Below are 14,843 nucleotides of genomic sequence, written 5' to 3' on the forward strand. Positions count from 1 at the left end.
TCCTTTTGGATTTTTTCTTTGGTTACTTTATTTCCAGATGGTCTTAATGAGACACTGGAAAATGCCCGTTAAAATATCAAAAATATTTTTTCCTTTTTTTATAGTACTATAATATTTTTGTTTAAATATATTTTTGTTTTTAATTGTATTGTATTTGTTTTATTGGGTACTTTGTTGTGATGTTATTATGTGCTTCTATCTTGTTGTGAAGGGTCTAAAGGGCTTGACCCCTCAAGTGGTTAATTAAATTTTCCTCCTTGAAGGGGTTAACCCCTTTTCCCTATATATACCTTGTAATCTGCTAAACCCAACATGCCTGAGGAAGCGAGTGACTGTGAAACGCGTTGCATTATGGGAAATAAATCCTTTTAACTTCTCATCTGGTCTCAGCGCTCCCATTGATCCCGCTCTGCTACCTGGAGATTGCTTGTTTTTATCGTGATTCTATTTCAGCGGGACGAAGCTGCAGAGACCCTTTGATGATACGCCCTGTTCCATTGTTGTACTTGGTTGGAGTACAACTTCATGTGGTAAGCGCAATTCACACTTCGCGTTACCAACTCACCTTTGGTGTTACACTACAGAGCGCATCAGTTTGTGCTTTTTTATTTCAGTTATCCATATAAATGGCCCAACCTGTAGATTATGTAGATTTTTTTTTGTATTGCATGTGTAGTACGCTAGAATTTGACAAAATAAAAACTTACTAACTCTCCACTTTACTCAGAATACCCTACAAAGGGGCGTGGCCATCAGTGAAAAGGGGCATGTCTACATTTGCATGTCAACCTACGTTTCAAAAGAAACCTACAAATTTACTAATTTTTCCACATAAAATGTGGTGGATTTGAGCTCTGAAAAACCCAACAACTCAGAGCAGGGGTAAAACGTGCAAAATATAGGGAAAATACAGTATACAAAAGAAAAAACATGCCAGCGCTCAGAGGGATATGCACAACAAGAGAATATAGAAAGAGACAGGCTGTGTCCAGGGGGCCGTTTGCTTTCTCTCTGTCCGTGATGCGTTCTGTACACTGATGCTGTTTTCCAAATAAAAGATCATAAGACTGAAGATAAGAGGTGAGTGCTACGTTAATTTTTCTCTTTTGGCTACCTTATTTCTACATTACTCCAATACAAGTGCACCACTACTCACTACAAGCTAGCCGGACCTCCTCACTTTCTCACTACCAGTGCCGAGTGTGAGAACTTAGAGACTTAGAGAAAAGAGTAGAAAAATATGCCTCAATTTGGGGGATGCTGATAAAAATCTCAATTCCTCCCTCCAAGCAGGTATAATAAATCCAGCTGTTCCACCACAATTTCAGTAATGACTCCAATGAGAACCAATGTCCATAAAAAAAAACAGTTTTATGCAACGTGTTCCTGAGGTTAATACATGGCTACTGCCACCTCCTTCATCAGACAACTCACTTACACCCTGTTGTGTATCTTGGACTGCAGCACTCCCTATTTTTTTGTCTAATTATAGAAAAATACCTTTCCAAAACAAAAACCCACAAAGAAAACTATTCTCCACTCTTTGTAAATGAAGGTCATTGTGTGTCTCCACAAAAAATGTGTCTGTTCCTGTGATCCTGAGTTTCTGACCTGAGCCTGATATGCTGGTGATGCTTCTGCCTGATCCATTGTACCTGCTTGATTCTCCATTGTATGACCTTAAAAGCAGATATCTTGTTGCAGGAAAACCAGAATCTTTCAAGGATAGGCGTGTCAACAGAAAAGCTGTCTCCACACTATATTAACTATATAAGAAATATTTCTTCCACACATTAGTATAGTATTAGTATACACATTGCTAGAAGAGTGCCGATTACCCTCCATAGCAGAGTGGACTTTTCAATTTCAATGCTGTCAAGTTAAGACTTTGTATTTGGCCGTTGAAAATCGGCTCCTGTGACAACAGATCCTTTTGTCTGATGGGTTCCAGACTCATGGTGGAGATTTATCAAAACCCGTTTAGGGGTGCAGTTGCCTAGAGCAACCAAATCGCTTCATTTATTTAAAAAGAAAGGTCTCTGAAAAATGGAAGAAGCTATCTGATAGGTTGCTGTGGGCAAGTGCACCCCTCTTCCTCTACAGAGGTTTTTATAAATCTCCCCCACAGATTTCTGGAGAGAGAACCATCCTCTCTTTGGCCAGCATGGCACTATGAGAATCAGAATGCATAAATAGTTCACAGCTTTTGAAGGATCCTGGGATCAGTGTTGGAGGAGGAAAACCTATGCTGAACATCCATTCTTTGGCTAAAGCTTCCATTGCCAATGGACAATCCTGTGGATTGAGGAAATAGAAATGATGTAACTTGCAGTTCTTTTTTGGAATCGACCTGAGGAAGACCCCATTCGTCGTTGAACACCCCAAGAGCTATGGTCTCCATTTTGAACTCTTTGTAAACTACAAATTAGTTTAAGGGCTTCAGATTTATTACAGTGTGATCCTTCTCATTGGACTTGTAATATAGACTTAGTCCTCTCTGATGGAGAGAAACTTCTCTCTTAGCCCCTAAACTGGAAAGATCCTGAATTCCCTTCAGAATTAACCTCTGGACCCTTAGAGTCTGCTGAAGGATGACAAATCTTGGAGTTGATGACAACATGAGCTAATATCTCTGAGACAGGACTCCCACAATACAGGGAATCAGAGTTTCCCGAACCGGGTGAAAATTAGAACCCTTAGCCCCTACAGGCTTGTTTTTTTTTTGTATTTGAGTTGGACTAATAGGGGTTGAAATTATATAGAATCTAGGTCAGAACCGCACACAAATTGGCCATGAAACGGGAGATAAATACGCTTGGTCTTACATGCCATATGTTAGAGAACCACCTGAGGATATTAGACAAAATGGCAGTAGGAGCTGAGAATTTAACTGTCTGAGCTGATGCATGTAATAGAAATTTAGTGCCCAGCGATTCTTATATCTGCTCCTTGGGGGTTACGCTCTAGAGATGGTACTCTACTATCTGTTCCTTCGGGTTACGCTCTAGAGATGGTACTCTACAGCATAGATAGAGTACCATCTCTAGAGCATAATCCAAATGAGCAGATAGTAGAGTACCATCTCTAGAGCGTAACCCCAGATATAATCATATCTCTAGAGCATAACTCCAAGGAACAGATAGTAAAGATGGTACTCTACTATATGTTCCTTGGAGTTATGCTCTAGAGATGATACAATTATATCTTCTACTTTGGGTTACGCTCTAGAGATGGAACTCTACTATCTGTTCCTTGGGGTTATGCTGTAAAGATGGTGCTCTACTATCTGTTCCTTGGGGTTATGCTGTAAAGATGGTGCTCTACTATCTGTTCCTTGGGGTTATGCGCTAGAGATGGTCCGGTTATAGCTGTTCCTTGGGGTTACGCTCTAGAGATTGTACTCTACTATCTTCTCCTTGAGGTTACGCTCTGGAGATGGTACTCTACTATCTGCTCCCTTAGGTTACGCTCTAGAGATGGTACTCTATTATAGGTTCCTTGGGGTTACGCTCTAGAGATGGTAATCTAATTGATCCAACACAGAGAAACTACATTAGGTTAAAAATGTGTCTGCTTCCCAAGTTTTTCTTCATAAACTTTACGGTTTTGGTCCATGGGGTCTTTCACCTGTGCGGCGTCCTCTGTGGGGCAGAGAGTTACTTTAGGTCACTTTAGACATTGCATTACTGAATCAATGTCACTAAATGGATATAAAAATAAAAAAAAATTCAAAATGAAAGGACCCAAAATAAATGCCGGATATAACATCTGTTAAGCTAAAAATTCTAAGCCTATCAATGACAGGACAGAATTCTCAGTTTTCCCATTTGCCATACTCACTGTGCAGGTTTTATATACATCTAAGCACCCGGATCTTGTTATGTGGGGTGAATGCTGCAGACGCACCCACATTCACATTATATAGGATACAAGTGTATACCGACAGACACATACAGTGAGTACATGGATAAAGCGTTCTTTTGCAAAGTTTTTAACCCCTTAAGGACGCCAATTTTCATTTTAGTGTTTTCCTTTTTTCCTCCTCTCCTTTTAAGAGGCAACAACTTTTCCATCCACATACCCCTATGGGGGCTTGTTTTTTGCGCTGCCAATTGTACTTCATAATGACTTCTTTAAATTTACCACAAAATTTTACATGAAACAAAAAAATACATATTATTTGTGTGGGGGGGGGGGGGGGGGGAATCAATAAAACATTTTTTTTTTTTTATTGCATTTTTTGGAGGGTTTGTGTTTTACAGTTTCTTTTACACAGTTTCTGCATAGTTTCTTTATTCTGCCGGTCAATTTATATAGTTTTTCCATTATTGTGCTACTTTAAAAAAATGCAAATGTTTTTTTTATAACAAACACTAGTATGAATAAAATTGTCCTTTTCTGATCCCTATATACCTTTCTTATTTTTCCGTATATGTGGCTGTATGAGGCTCATGTTTTGCGTAGTGATCTGTAGTATTTATCGGTACCATTTTTGCTTTGATGGGACTTTTTGATCACTTTCTAGTAATTTTTTTCTGCTATATGATGTGAATAAAATCAGTATTTTTGGTGTTTGGTATTTTTTTATGTTTACACTGTTTACTGTGTGGGTTCTTATACATTATATTTGAATAGTTTGGACAATTACACACACAATGTAATTTTTTTTGTAAAATGGAACAATAAGGTGATTTTATTTTTTATTAGGGGAGGAGGTTTTATTTCGTTTTAGAGACTTACTTTTTCTTTTACACCTTTTTAAGCCCCCATAGGAGACTATTATATACAATCATTAGATTGCATTCACTGTATAATGCTGGGCCTATGGTATAGCATTACACAGTAAGATTGGCAATCCACTGATATAGCCAAGCATCGGCAATCGTTGGCAGTTAAGGGGACCCTCTTCCACCATTTTAGCTTATGGCACCCCCACAATCAAGTCAGGGGTACAATAAGCTCCACTGAGCTATGAGCAACATTTACTTTCAATTTAGATGCTGTGATCGCCATTGATCATGGTGTCTAAAGGGTTAAATGACAGGCAGCAGCGAGATGGTAGCCAGACACCTTTTTTCCACCGTACTATGTAACTATATACGGCAGTAGATCAGGAAGCAAACCATTGCGTATACAAGTTTATAGTATCTGGTAATTTGACCTCTTGAGAGTAACCCTTGGGACATATGGGTTCACATTTTAGGATTCCATTGGGCATCTGTAAAGTGGGGTATAATCTTTTGGATTTGGAGATTTTTTCATTTCAAATCTGTCAATGACAAAAAATAAAACCCCACGATTCAAGACTTTATCTACCAATGTCAATCCGGCTTGTCCATTCTGGAAGTTGGGGTTCTTTATCAGCGATTGATGGACCGAGTAACTGATTTAGCGAGAGGATATTTTTTTGACACATTGAGAGTAATAATGGATTAACCTAAAAGTCCTCGAGGAGGAGAAAGAACAGTGGCTTGATGAAGAAGAGCGGTGAAGGCTGATGGAGATACTTCTGTAGAGTATTTTGTATCTGGCAGGCCATGTGAAGCTCACAGTAGATGGTGGGATCCCAGCAGGAACCTGTGATCAAGCCATGGGGGCCCCCATGATAACAGAAGGGACCCCTCCACTGACCAACTCATCATGGTCGCTACTGACCGCATTATCTAAGAGGTTAAGTGGTTGGCATACAGCCAGCATCCAGGTAGCCCTCACCACTATGTACTTTAAGCTGTATACTTAATAGTTCTTCATAAATATAATAAAGCAAAATACAATAAAACTAACCGCAGTATTTCTTTAATGACTGCCTTCAACAGCGGCATCTTGGCGATATCCTCAGCAGTGGGGATCGCTTCTCCAGGAACAATGGCGCCCACCTCCTCATACAAAGATTGCTGAGTTTGCGGGTCTCTTGCAAGGTGATACAGGGCCCACGACAAGGTGTTTGACGTCTGTGATTGAAAATACAGGAAATGATCACAGTGGCCAGGGTCATTGCTGGCGCAATCCCAATACATACAATGTAAAAATAACTGTACTATACCGCTGTGCCTCCAGTTATTGGAAAATGACAACTTCATCATACTATACCCTGGAGGGGCACAGGGTGGGGACAGTGCGGTCACATTTGTACTGCCATACACTGGGACCCCAATAACTATGATCTAATACGCTGCAGCTTCTTTACCTTTACACAAGTTTTATAGACTTTTCTTAGACCAAACAGGCTCCAACAATTTAAGGCTAAAGAAATCTTTACCGGCCCTGAATATGCTCCTGCAAAATGCTGCTCAGAACGCCTGACTAGATAACACCCATGTACAGTGATACATGTATAATAACCATCAATACCTGAATAATACCACTATACTGTGACCCTATAACAACCACCAGTACCTTAAGAATTCCACCATACTGTGACCCTATAACAACTACCAGTACCTGAATAATTCCACCATACTGTGACCCTATAATAACTACCAGTACCTGAATAATACCTTCATACTAGTGCTGAATAAATAACACAGAATGCAGACAGACAGTTGAATGCAGTTATCTCTGCTCGTCCTACAAAGTGGAGTGGCAGCACACATGCCTGACCTCACCAGTCAGTGTGGGCCTCTAGTGATCACCAGTCAGTGTGGGCCTCTAGTGATCACCAGTCAGTGTGGGCCTCTAGTGATCACCAGTCAGTGTGGGCCTCTAGTGATCACCAGTTTAATTTAACATAACTGTGCAGATCAGGGGCAACTAGGAAAAAGTGACCATAATATACACTGCTCAAAAAAATAAAGGGAACACTAAGATGACACATCCTAGATCTGAATGAATGAACTAATCGTATGAAATACTTTCCTCTTTACATAGTTGAATGCGCTGACAACAAAATCACACAAAAATGATCAATGGAAATTAAATTTATTAACCCGTGGAGGTCTGGCGGGCAAGTCCATAGCATCAATGCCTTCCTCTTGTAGGAACTGCTGACACACTCCAGACACATGAGGTCTAGCATTGTCTTGTATTAGGAGGAACCCAACCGCACCAGCATATGGTCTCATAAGGGGTCTGAGGATCTCATCTCGGTACCTAATGGCAGTCAGGCTACCTCTGGCAAGCACATGGAGGGCTGTGCGGCCCCCCAAAGAAATGCCACCCCACACCATTACTGACCCACCACCAAACCAGTCATGCTGGAGGATGTTGCAGGCAGCAGAAGGTTCTCCACGGCGTCTCCAGACTCTGTCACATGTGCTCAGTGTGAACCTGCTTTCATCTGTGAAGAGCACAGGGCACCAGTGGTGAATTTGCCAATCTTGCTGTTCTCTGACAAATGCCAAACGTCCTGCACAGTGTTGGGCTGTAAGCACAACCCCCACCTGTGGATGTCGGGCCCTCATACCACCTCCACCTGTGGACGCCCTCATACCACCCTCATGGAGTCTGTTTCTGACCATTTTAGTGGACACATGCACATTTGTGGCCTGCTGGAGGTCATTTTGCAGGGCTCTGGCAGTGCTCCTCCTGCTCCTCCTTACACAAAGGTGGAGGTAGCGGTCCTGCTGCTGGGTTGTTGCCCTCCTACAGCCTCCTCCACGTCTCCTGATGTACTGGCCTGTCTCCTGGTAGTGCCTCCATGCTCTGGACACTACGCTGACAGACACAGCAAACCTTCTTGCCACAGCTCGCATTGATGTGCCATCCTGGATGAGCTGCACTACCTGAGCCACTTGTGTGGGTTGTAGATTCCGTCTGATGCTACCACTAGAGTGAAAGCACCGCCAGCATTCAAAAGTGACCAAAACACCAGCCAGGAAGCATAGGAACTGAGAAGTGGTCTGTGGTCACCACCTGCAGAACCACTCCTTTATTTGGGGTGTCTTGCTAATTGCCTATATTTTCCACGTGTTGTCTGTTCCATGTGAAATTGATTGTCAATCAGTGTTCTTCCTGAGTGGACAGTGGGATTTCACACAAGTGTCAGTGACTTGGCGTTACATTGTGTTGGTTAAGTGTTACCTTTATTTTTTTGAGCAGTGTAGTACATTATAACTTGTCATTTAATAAGGGAACTAGGAGACACAAGAACAATAAACTTTAGGAAGGAAAAGTCTGATCAGCTCGGAGAGGCCCTTAAAGGGGTTATCCACCATAAGGTGATTTTAGTACTTACTTGCCAGAACTGGCTATTTCCTGTTTGATTCCGTTCTTTAAACTACACATCCCACAGTTCCATGCTTGAAAGTTTGAGATCACTTTCCTTCCTCCTACACATCAGCCACCCCACCCATTGAAATATAGTGTTTTCTAACCAGGGGTCCTACAGCTGTTGCAAAATTGAAGCAGGACAGGCTCCCTCTGATTACCTGACTAGTGATGTCAGGTCTCAACACATTGCAACCTGGAAAATCCCAAGACACGAGTAATTTTGTATGCTGTTAAAAATAAATATTAAGGGGGAAAATCATATAAGAATTGTGAGACCACCGTCACGCACAAGTACCGACACTATTATGAACTACACTAACTTTACAACCCCTGTAGCATAGTCAAATTAAAGGGGTATTCCAGGAATCTTATTAACGCTGTAAATTGGGAAAATATCCTTAAAAACAAGAGACACTAAATGGGACTTTTAAAATATCCTTAATTCTCACTGTGAAAGGTACATACCCTATGGGAATAAAAGACAGGAACAAGAGAAAATAATGTGGATTAATAAAAATGTTAAGGGGCAATATATGACAAAAAAAAGCCTTTAAGCTACTAAAACAGGAAGGTAGTGAAGGAGCACTAAAAAGATAAAGAAAAAAATATGTCAAAATAAAGGCCACAAGTGGAGACAGAAAAATTCATTGTCAGAGACTAAAACTAACCCCAAATGTTCTTTAACTACATAAATAGTAAAAAGGTTAAAAATTTAAATGTTGGCCCTTTAAAAAGTGATGAGAGAGAAGTTATAGACGGGGATCAGGAAAAAGCAAATATATTAAGCACATTCTTCTCCACTATATTCACCAAGGACAACGAAATGTAACATACAGCGAGATAAGGTAAACTCCCCACGTACAGGTCACCTGTCTAAGCCAGGAAGAAGTACAGGTCACCTGTCTAAGCCAGGAAGAAGTACAGGTCACCTGTCTAAGCCAGGAAGAGCAGGGCCACCTAACAAATCACAATAGACAAATCACCAGGTCTAGATGGCATTCACCTCTGTGCTCTAAGAGATTTAGGTAAAGTAATAGAAAGACCCTATATCTAATATTGAAGGACTCTATAGTGACAAGGACTGTGTCCCCCCCTCAAATATCCTTGGTAAAATGAGGGTGCGTGTGTGTGCGGGTATACCCTAATAAACTGTTTCTGGCCCAGCAGAAGCCGCTGCAGATTAATGATTTAAAGTGGGCGCTTTATATCAATGAACTGCAGCGGCTTTTGCGGGGCCAGAGACCGCTGCCGCCACCCGCTTCTCTCCCCATGCTTGTCCTGGGATCCTGAGTCCAACCACCACCGCTGCCCGATTGCCTCCCCCTGCCCAGAGACCGCCGCCGCAGCCCGATTCTCTCCCCCTGCCTGTCCTGGGGTCCCGAGTCCAACCACCGCCGCTGCCCAATTGCCTCCCCCTGCTATGCTCTGGCCAGAGACCACCGCTGCCCCATTTCCTCCCCCATCCCCGGTTTTATAATTACCTGTTCCCGGTGTCCACGCTACTTCTGGCTCCGGCAGCGTCCTGAGCTGTCACTGTGCGCCGGGCCACTGACTGTGACGTCGCATTGAGGACTTCACTCGTCATTGCGCAGCGCACAGCAACAGCGCAGGACGCTGCAGGAGCCAGAAGTAGCGCAGACCCCAGGAACAGGTAATTATAAAAATGGAGATGGGGGAGGCAATGGGGCTGTGGCGGCAGCAGTCTCTGGCCAGGGGGAGGCAGCGGCGGTGGTTGGACTCAGGACAGGCAGGGGGAGAGATGCGGGCTGCAGCGGTCTCTGGGCAGGGGGAGGCAATCAGGCAATGGCGGTGGCTGGACTCAGGACAGGCAGAGGGAGAGAAGCGGGTGGTGGTCTCTGGCCCCGCAAAAGCCATTGGAGTTCATTGATTTAAAGCGTCAGCATTATCGGCATGTTAGATGCCGATACCGATAACTTACAAAATCGTGAATATCGGCCAATCAGATAATCGGTCAATCCCTAATACTAAAATCTGTAAAAGTGTTAACACAATTGAGGACAGTGCACTGTATATAGTAGATAACACAATAGAGGACAGTACATTGTTACGAATGGATCTGGACAGGTTGGAGGCTTGGGCTGGGAAGTGGCAGATTAGGTTCAACATTGATAAAAGTTATTCACACGAGGAGGAAAAAAAAAAAAAAAAAAATCAAGGCTGGGATGATGTATTAAATGGTAAAACACCGGGATCGACTGACATGGAAAAGGACTTAGGAGTTTTAGTTAACAGTAAATTTACCTTGTAGAGACCAGTGTCGGGCAGCTGCTGCCAAGGCAAATAAAATCATGGGATGCATCAAAAGGGGCATAAATGCCCATGACAAGGAGATAATTCTACCGCTGTACAAATCACTAGTCAGACCACACATGGAATACTGTGTACAGTACTGGTCAGACCACACATGGAATACTGTGTACAGTACTGGTCAGACCACACATGGAATACTGTGTACAGTACTGGTCAGACCACACATGGAATACTGTGTACAGTACTGGTCAGACCACACATGGAATACTGTGTACAGTACTGGTCAGACCACACATGGAATACTGTGTACAGTACTGGTCAGACCACACATGGAATACTGTGTACAGTACTGGTCAGACCACACATGGAATACTGTGTACAGTACTGGTCAGACCACACATAGAATACTGTGTACAGTACTGGTCAGGCCACACATAGAATACTGTGTACAGTACTGGTCAGGCCACACATAGAATACTGTGTACAGTACTGGTCAGACCATACATGAAAGACTGTATATATATATATATATATATATATATATATATAACAAGGAGGTGACCTAATAACTATGTATAAATATATCAGGGGACAGTACAAAAATCTCTCCATGATCTATTTATACCCAGGACTGTATATATAACAAGGAGGTGACCTAATAACTATATATAATACATCAGGACAGTACAGAGATCTCTCCATGATCTATTTATTCCCAGGACTGTATATATAACAAGGAGGTGACCTAATAATATATATAATATATCAGGACAGTACAGAGATCTCTCCATGATCTATTTATACCCAGGACTGTATATATAACAAGGGGGTGACCTAATAATATATATATATCAGGACTGTATATATAACAAGGGGGTGACCTAATAATATATATAATATATCAGGACAGTACAGAGATCTCTCCATGATCTATTTATACCCAGGACTGTATATATAACAAGGAGGTGACCTAATAATATATATATAATATATCAGGACAGTACAGAGATCTCTCCATGATCTATTTATACTCAGGACTGTATATATAACAAGGAGGTGACCTAATAATATATATAATATATCAGGACAGTACAGAGATCTCTCCATGATCTATTTATACCCAGGACTGTATATATAACAAGGAGGTGACCTAATAATATATATATAATATATCAGGACAGTACAGAGATCTCTCCATGATCTATTTATACCCAGGACTGTATATATAACAAGGAGGTGACCTAATAATATATATATATCAGGACAGTACAGAGATCTCTCCATGATCTATTTATACCCAGGACTGTATATATAACAAGGAGGTGACCTAATAATATATATAATATATCAGGACAGTACAGAGATCTCTCCATGATCTATTTATACCCAGCACTGTATATATAACAAGGAGGTGACCTAATAATATATATAATATATCAGGACAGTACAGAGATCTCTCCATGATCTATTTATTCCCAGGACTGTATATATAACAAGGAGGTGACCTAATAACATATATATAATATATCAGGACAGTACAGAGATCTCTCCATGATATATTTATACCCAGGACTGTATATATAATAATGAGGTGACCTAATAATATATATAATATATCAGGACAGTACAGAGATCTCTCCATGATCTATTTATACCCAGCACTGTATATATAACAAGGAGGTGACCTAATAATATATATAATATATCAGGACAGTACAGAGATCTCTCCATGATCTATTTATTCCCAGGACTGTATATATATAACAAGGAGGTGAGCTAATAATATATATAATATATCAGGACAGTACAGAGATCTCTCCATGATCTATTTATACTCAGGACTGTATATATAACAAGGAGGAGACCTAATAATATATATAATATATCAGGACAGTACAGAGATCTCTCCATGATCTATTTATTCCCAGGACTGTATATATAACAAGGAGGTGACCTAATAATATATATAATATATCAGGACAGTACAGAGATCTCTCCATGATCTATTTATACTCAGGACTGTATATATAACAAGGAGGAGACCTAATAATATATATAATATATCAGGACAGTACAGAGATCTCTCCATGATCTATTTATACTCAGGACTGTATATATAACAAGGAGGAGACCTAATAATATATATAATATATCAGGACAGTACAGAGATCTCTCCATGATCTATTTATTCCCAGGACTGTATATATATAACAAGGAGGTGAGCTAATAATATATATAATATACCAGGGACCGTACAGAGATACAGTATCTGCTGGGATGCTCCTGTCCTGTGAATTATGTGGGTAAAACCTAGAGGACACTTAAAAATCGGATACAGGAGCACCTAGCAGATATAAGCCAGTAAAGAGATACCCCGTGGGGAATCATTTTTCCCAACAACATGAGGGGAGCCCAGAAGGACTTACGGTCTAAGTACTAGAAGTCGTCTCCCTGCCAGTGAGGGGTGGCAACACACACCCCCCCCCCCCCCCTTAATTTTAATTACACCCCCTCCCTCCCCTCTCCCCAGAGGCGGACTGACAACACTCGGGGCCCCCGGACCAAAAAAAAAGGCAAGGGCCCCTGCTAGGCTCTGCAGCTCGTCAATCTTCTGCCACGCTCCTATTCCACCCAAATCCCACACACAATAAACTAAAATTTATGTATGTAAGAAACACTTTAACGTAGGTAAATTTCCATGACCAATAATACTGGTATACAAGGAGTAAGTATATACCACCACACAATAACTGGATAATACCACCATACTGTACTGAATAAAACCACTATACACAAACCAGTATACTATAAAGGATCTGTATACCATATAAGTGATTATATACAGGACCATATGGCGGTAGATATCAGCTGTACACAGGATGTATATACCATATAAGTGATTACAGTTACATTTTGGGACTCACAATTACGTGTTTTCTGATCAGCGGCGTCCTCTTTCCTTTTCTTCTCCGTCCGGATAAGACCGCCATGTGGATCTCTTAACATCTGCAGGAAAAACATGTCAGACTCTGCATATTTTCAGTGCCCTCCCCTCCTCTGCATAATCTTTCCATCTATAGGCCCACAAAGTGTAATAATGCCCTCCTTGGTGTCCTGCACAGTAAAAGGGCAGGTAGGTAGGTAGCCAGGTAACCCCCTCTTTCCCATAGGTATATGCAGAGTTACACCCCACCCCTCTTTCCCATAGGTATATGCAGAGTTACACCCCCCACCCCCTTTTCCATGGGTATATGCAGAGTTACACCCCACCCCCTCTTTCCCATGGGTATATGCAGAGTTACACCCCCCACCCCCTCTTTCCCATGGGTATATGCAGAGCACCCCCCCCCCACTCTCTGCCCCTTCCCTATAGGTATATGCAGAGCAAAAAAAATAAAGGATGCTCACCTGATATCCTATGCAGCGATCTCCTCAACTGCAGGGCCCGCGTCTTTTCCCCTCCAAAGTACAGTCGCCGGATGAGTGACGTCACCGGCGCCTGTACTGCGTGCTGCGTGGGGGCGGAGGTCACGTCTCCTCTGTGTAGTTGCAGATGCGGCTCACACAGAGGGGACGCCTTCTCCTGTATGTGCGTGTATCGCGCATACAGGAGAATGTAGCGCTGTCTGCTGGGGATCTGGGACGAGTGTCCCGGACCTCAGCAGCAGCGGGTCAGTCCGCTCCTGGCACCCCCCCTTGAGAGTGGCACCCCGGGCGTGCCGACCCCCCCCCCCCCCCCCTTGGTACGCTACTGCATCTAGGAATGCTCGGAACTGACACCCATAATGTGGTGGTCACCATCTTGCTGGAAAAAACTCAGGGAACGTGCAGCTTCAGCGCATAAAGAGCGAAACACATCATCATGTAGGCCACTGGATATGTGAAATTGCTCCATGATGATGTGTTTCCCTCTTTATGCGCTGAAGCTGCACGTTCCCTGAGTTTTTCCAGCAAGATGGTGACCACAGCATTATGGGTGTCAGGTCCGAGCATTCCTAGATGAACAGTTTCCTGGAAAGTGGATTGGTCACTTGAATGTCCCCAAGGTCTCCCGATCTGACCCCCTTAGACTTTTATCTTTGGGGTCATCTGAAGGCAATTGTCTATGCTGTGAAGATAAGAGATGTGCAGCACCTGAAACTACGGATACTGGAAGCGTGTGCTAGCATTTCTCCTGCGGTGTATATAGTAGTATATAGCAGTGTATACGGATACTGGAAGCCTGTGCTAGCATTTCTCCTGCGGTGTATATAGTAGTATATAGCAGTGTATACGGATACTGGAAGCCTGTGCTGGCATTTCTCCTGCGGTGTATATAGTAGTATATAGCAGTGTATACGGATACTGGAAGCCTGTGCTAGCAT

General features: G+C 42.3%; 1 protein-coding gene across 1 annotated transcript in view; it reads right to left on the reverse strand.

Annotated features, from left to right (window-relative positions):
• The window catches only part of LOC130330321 (sterol 26-hydroxylase, mitochondrial), a 128,397-nt gene that overhangs the window by 43,582 nt on the left and 69,972 nt on the right, over positions 1–14,843 (reverse strand). The window contains exon 6 of the mRNA XM_056553595.1: positions 5,785–5,951. Coding sequence (XP_056409570.1) covers positions 5,785–5,951 — 167 coding nt within the window. The remainder of the gene's footprint in view (positions 1–5,784; positions 5,952–14,843) is intronic.

The sequence above is a fragment of the Hyla sarda genome, unplaced genomic scaffold (genome assembly GCF_029499605.1).
Source record: "Hyla sarda isolate aHylSar1 unplaced genomic scaffold, aHylSar1.hap1 scaffold_334, whole genome shotgun sequence".
In the NCBI taxonomy this organism is placed as follows: domain Eukaryota; kingdom Metazoa; phylum Chordata; class Amphibia; order Anura; family Hylidae; genus Hyla; species Hyla sarda.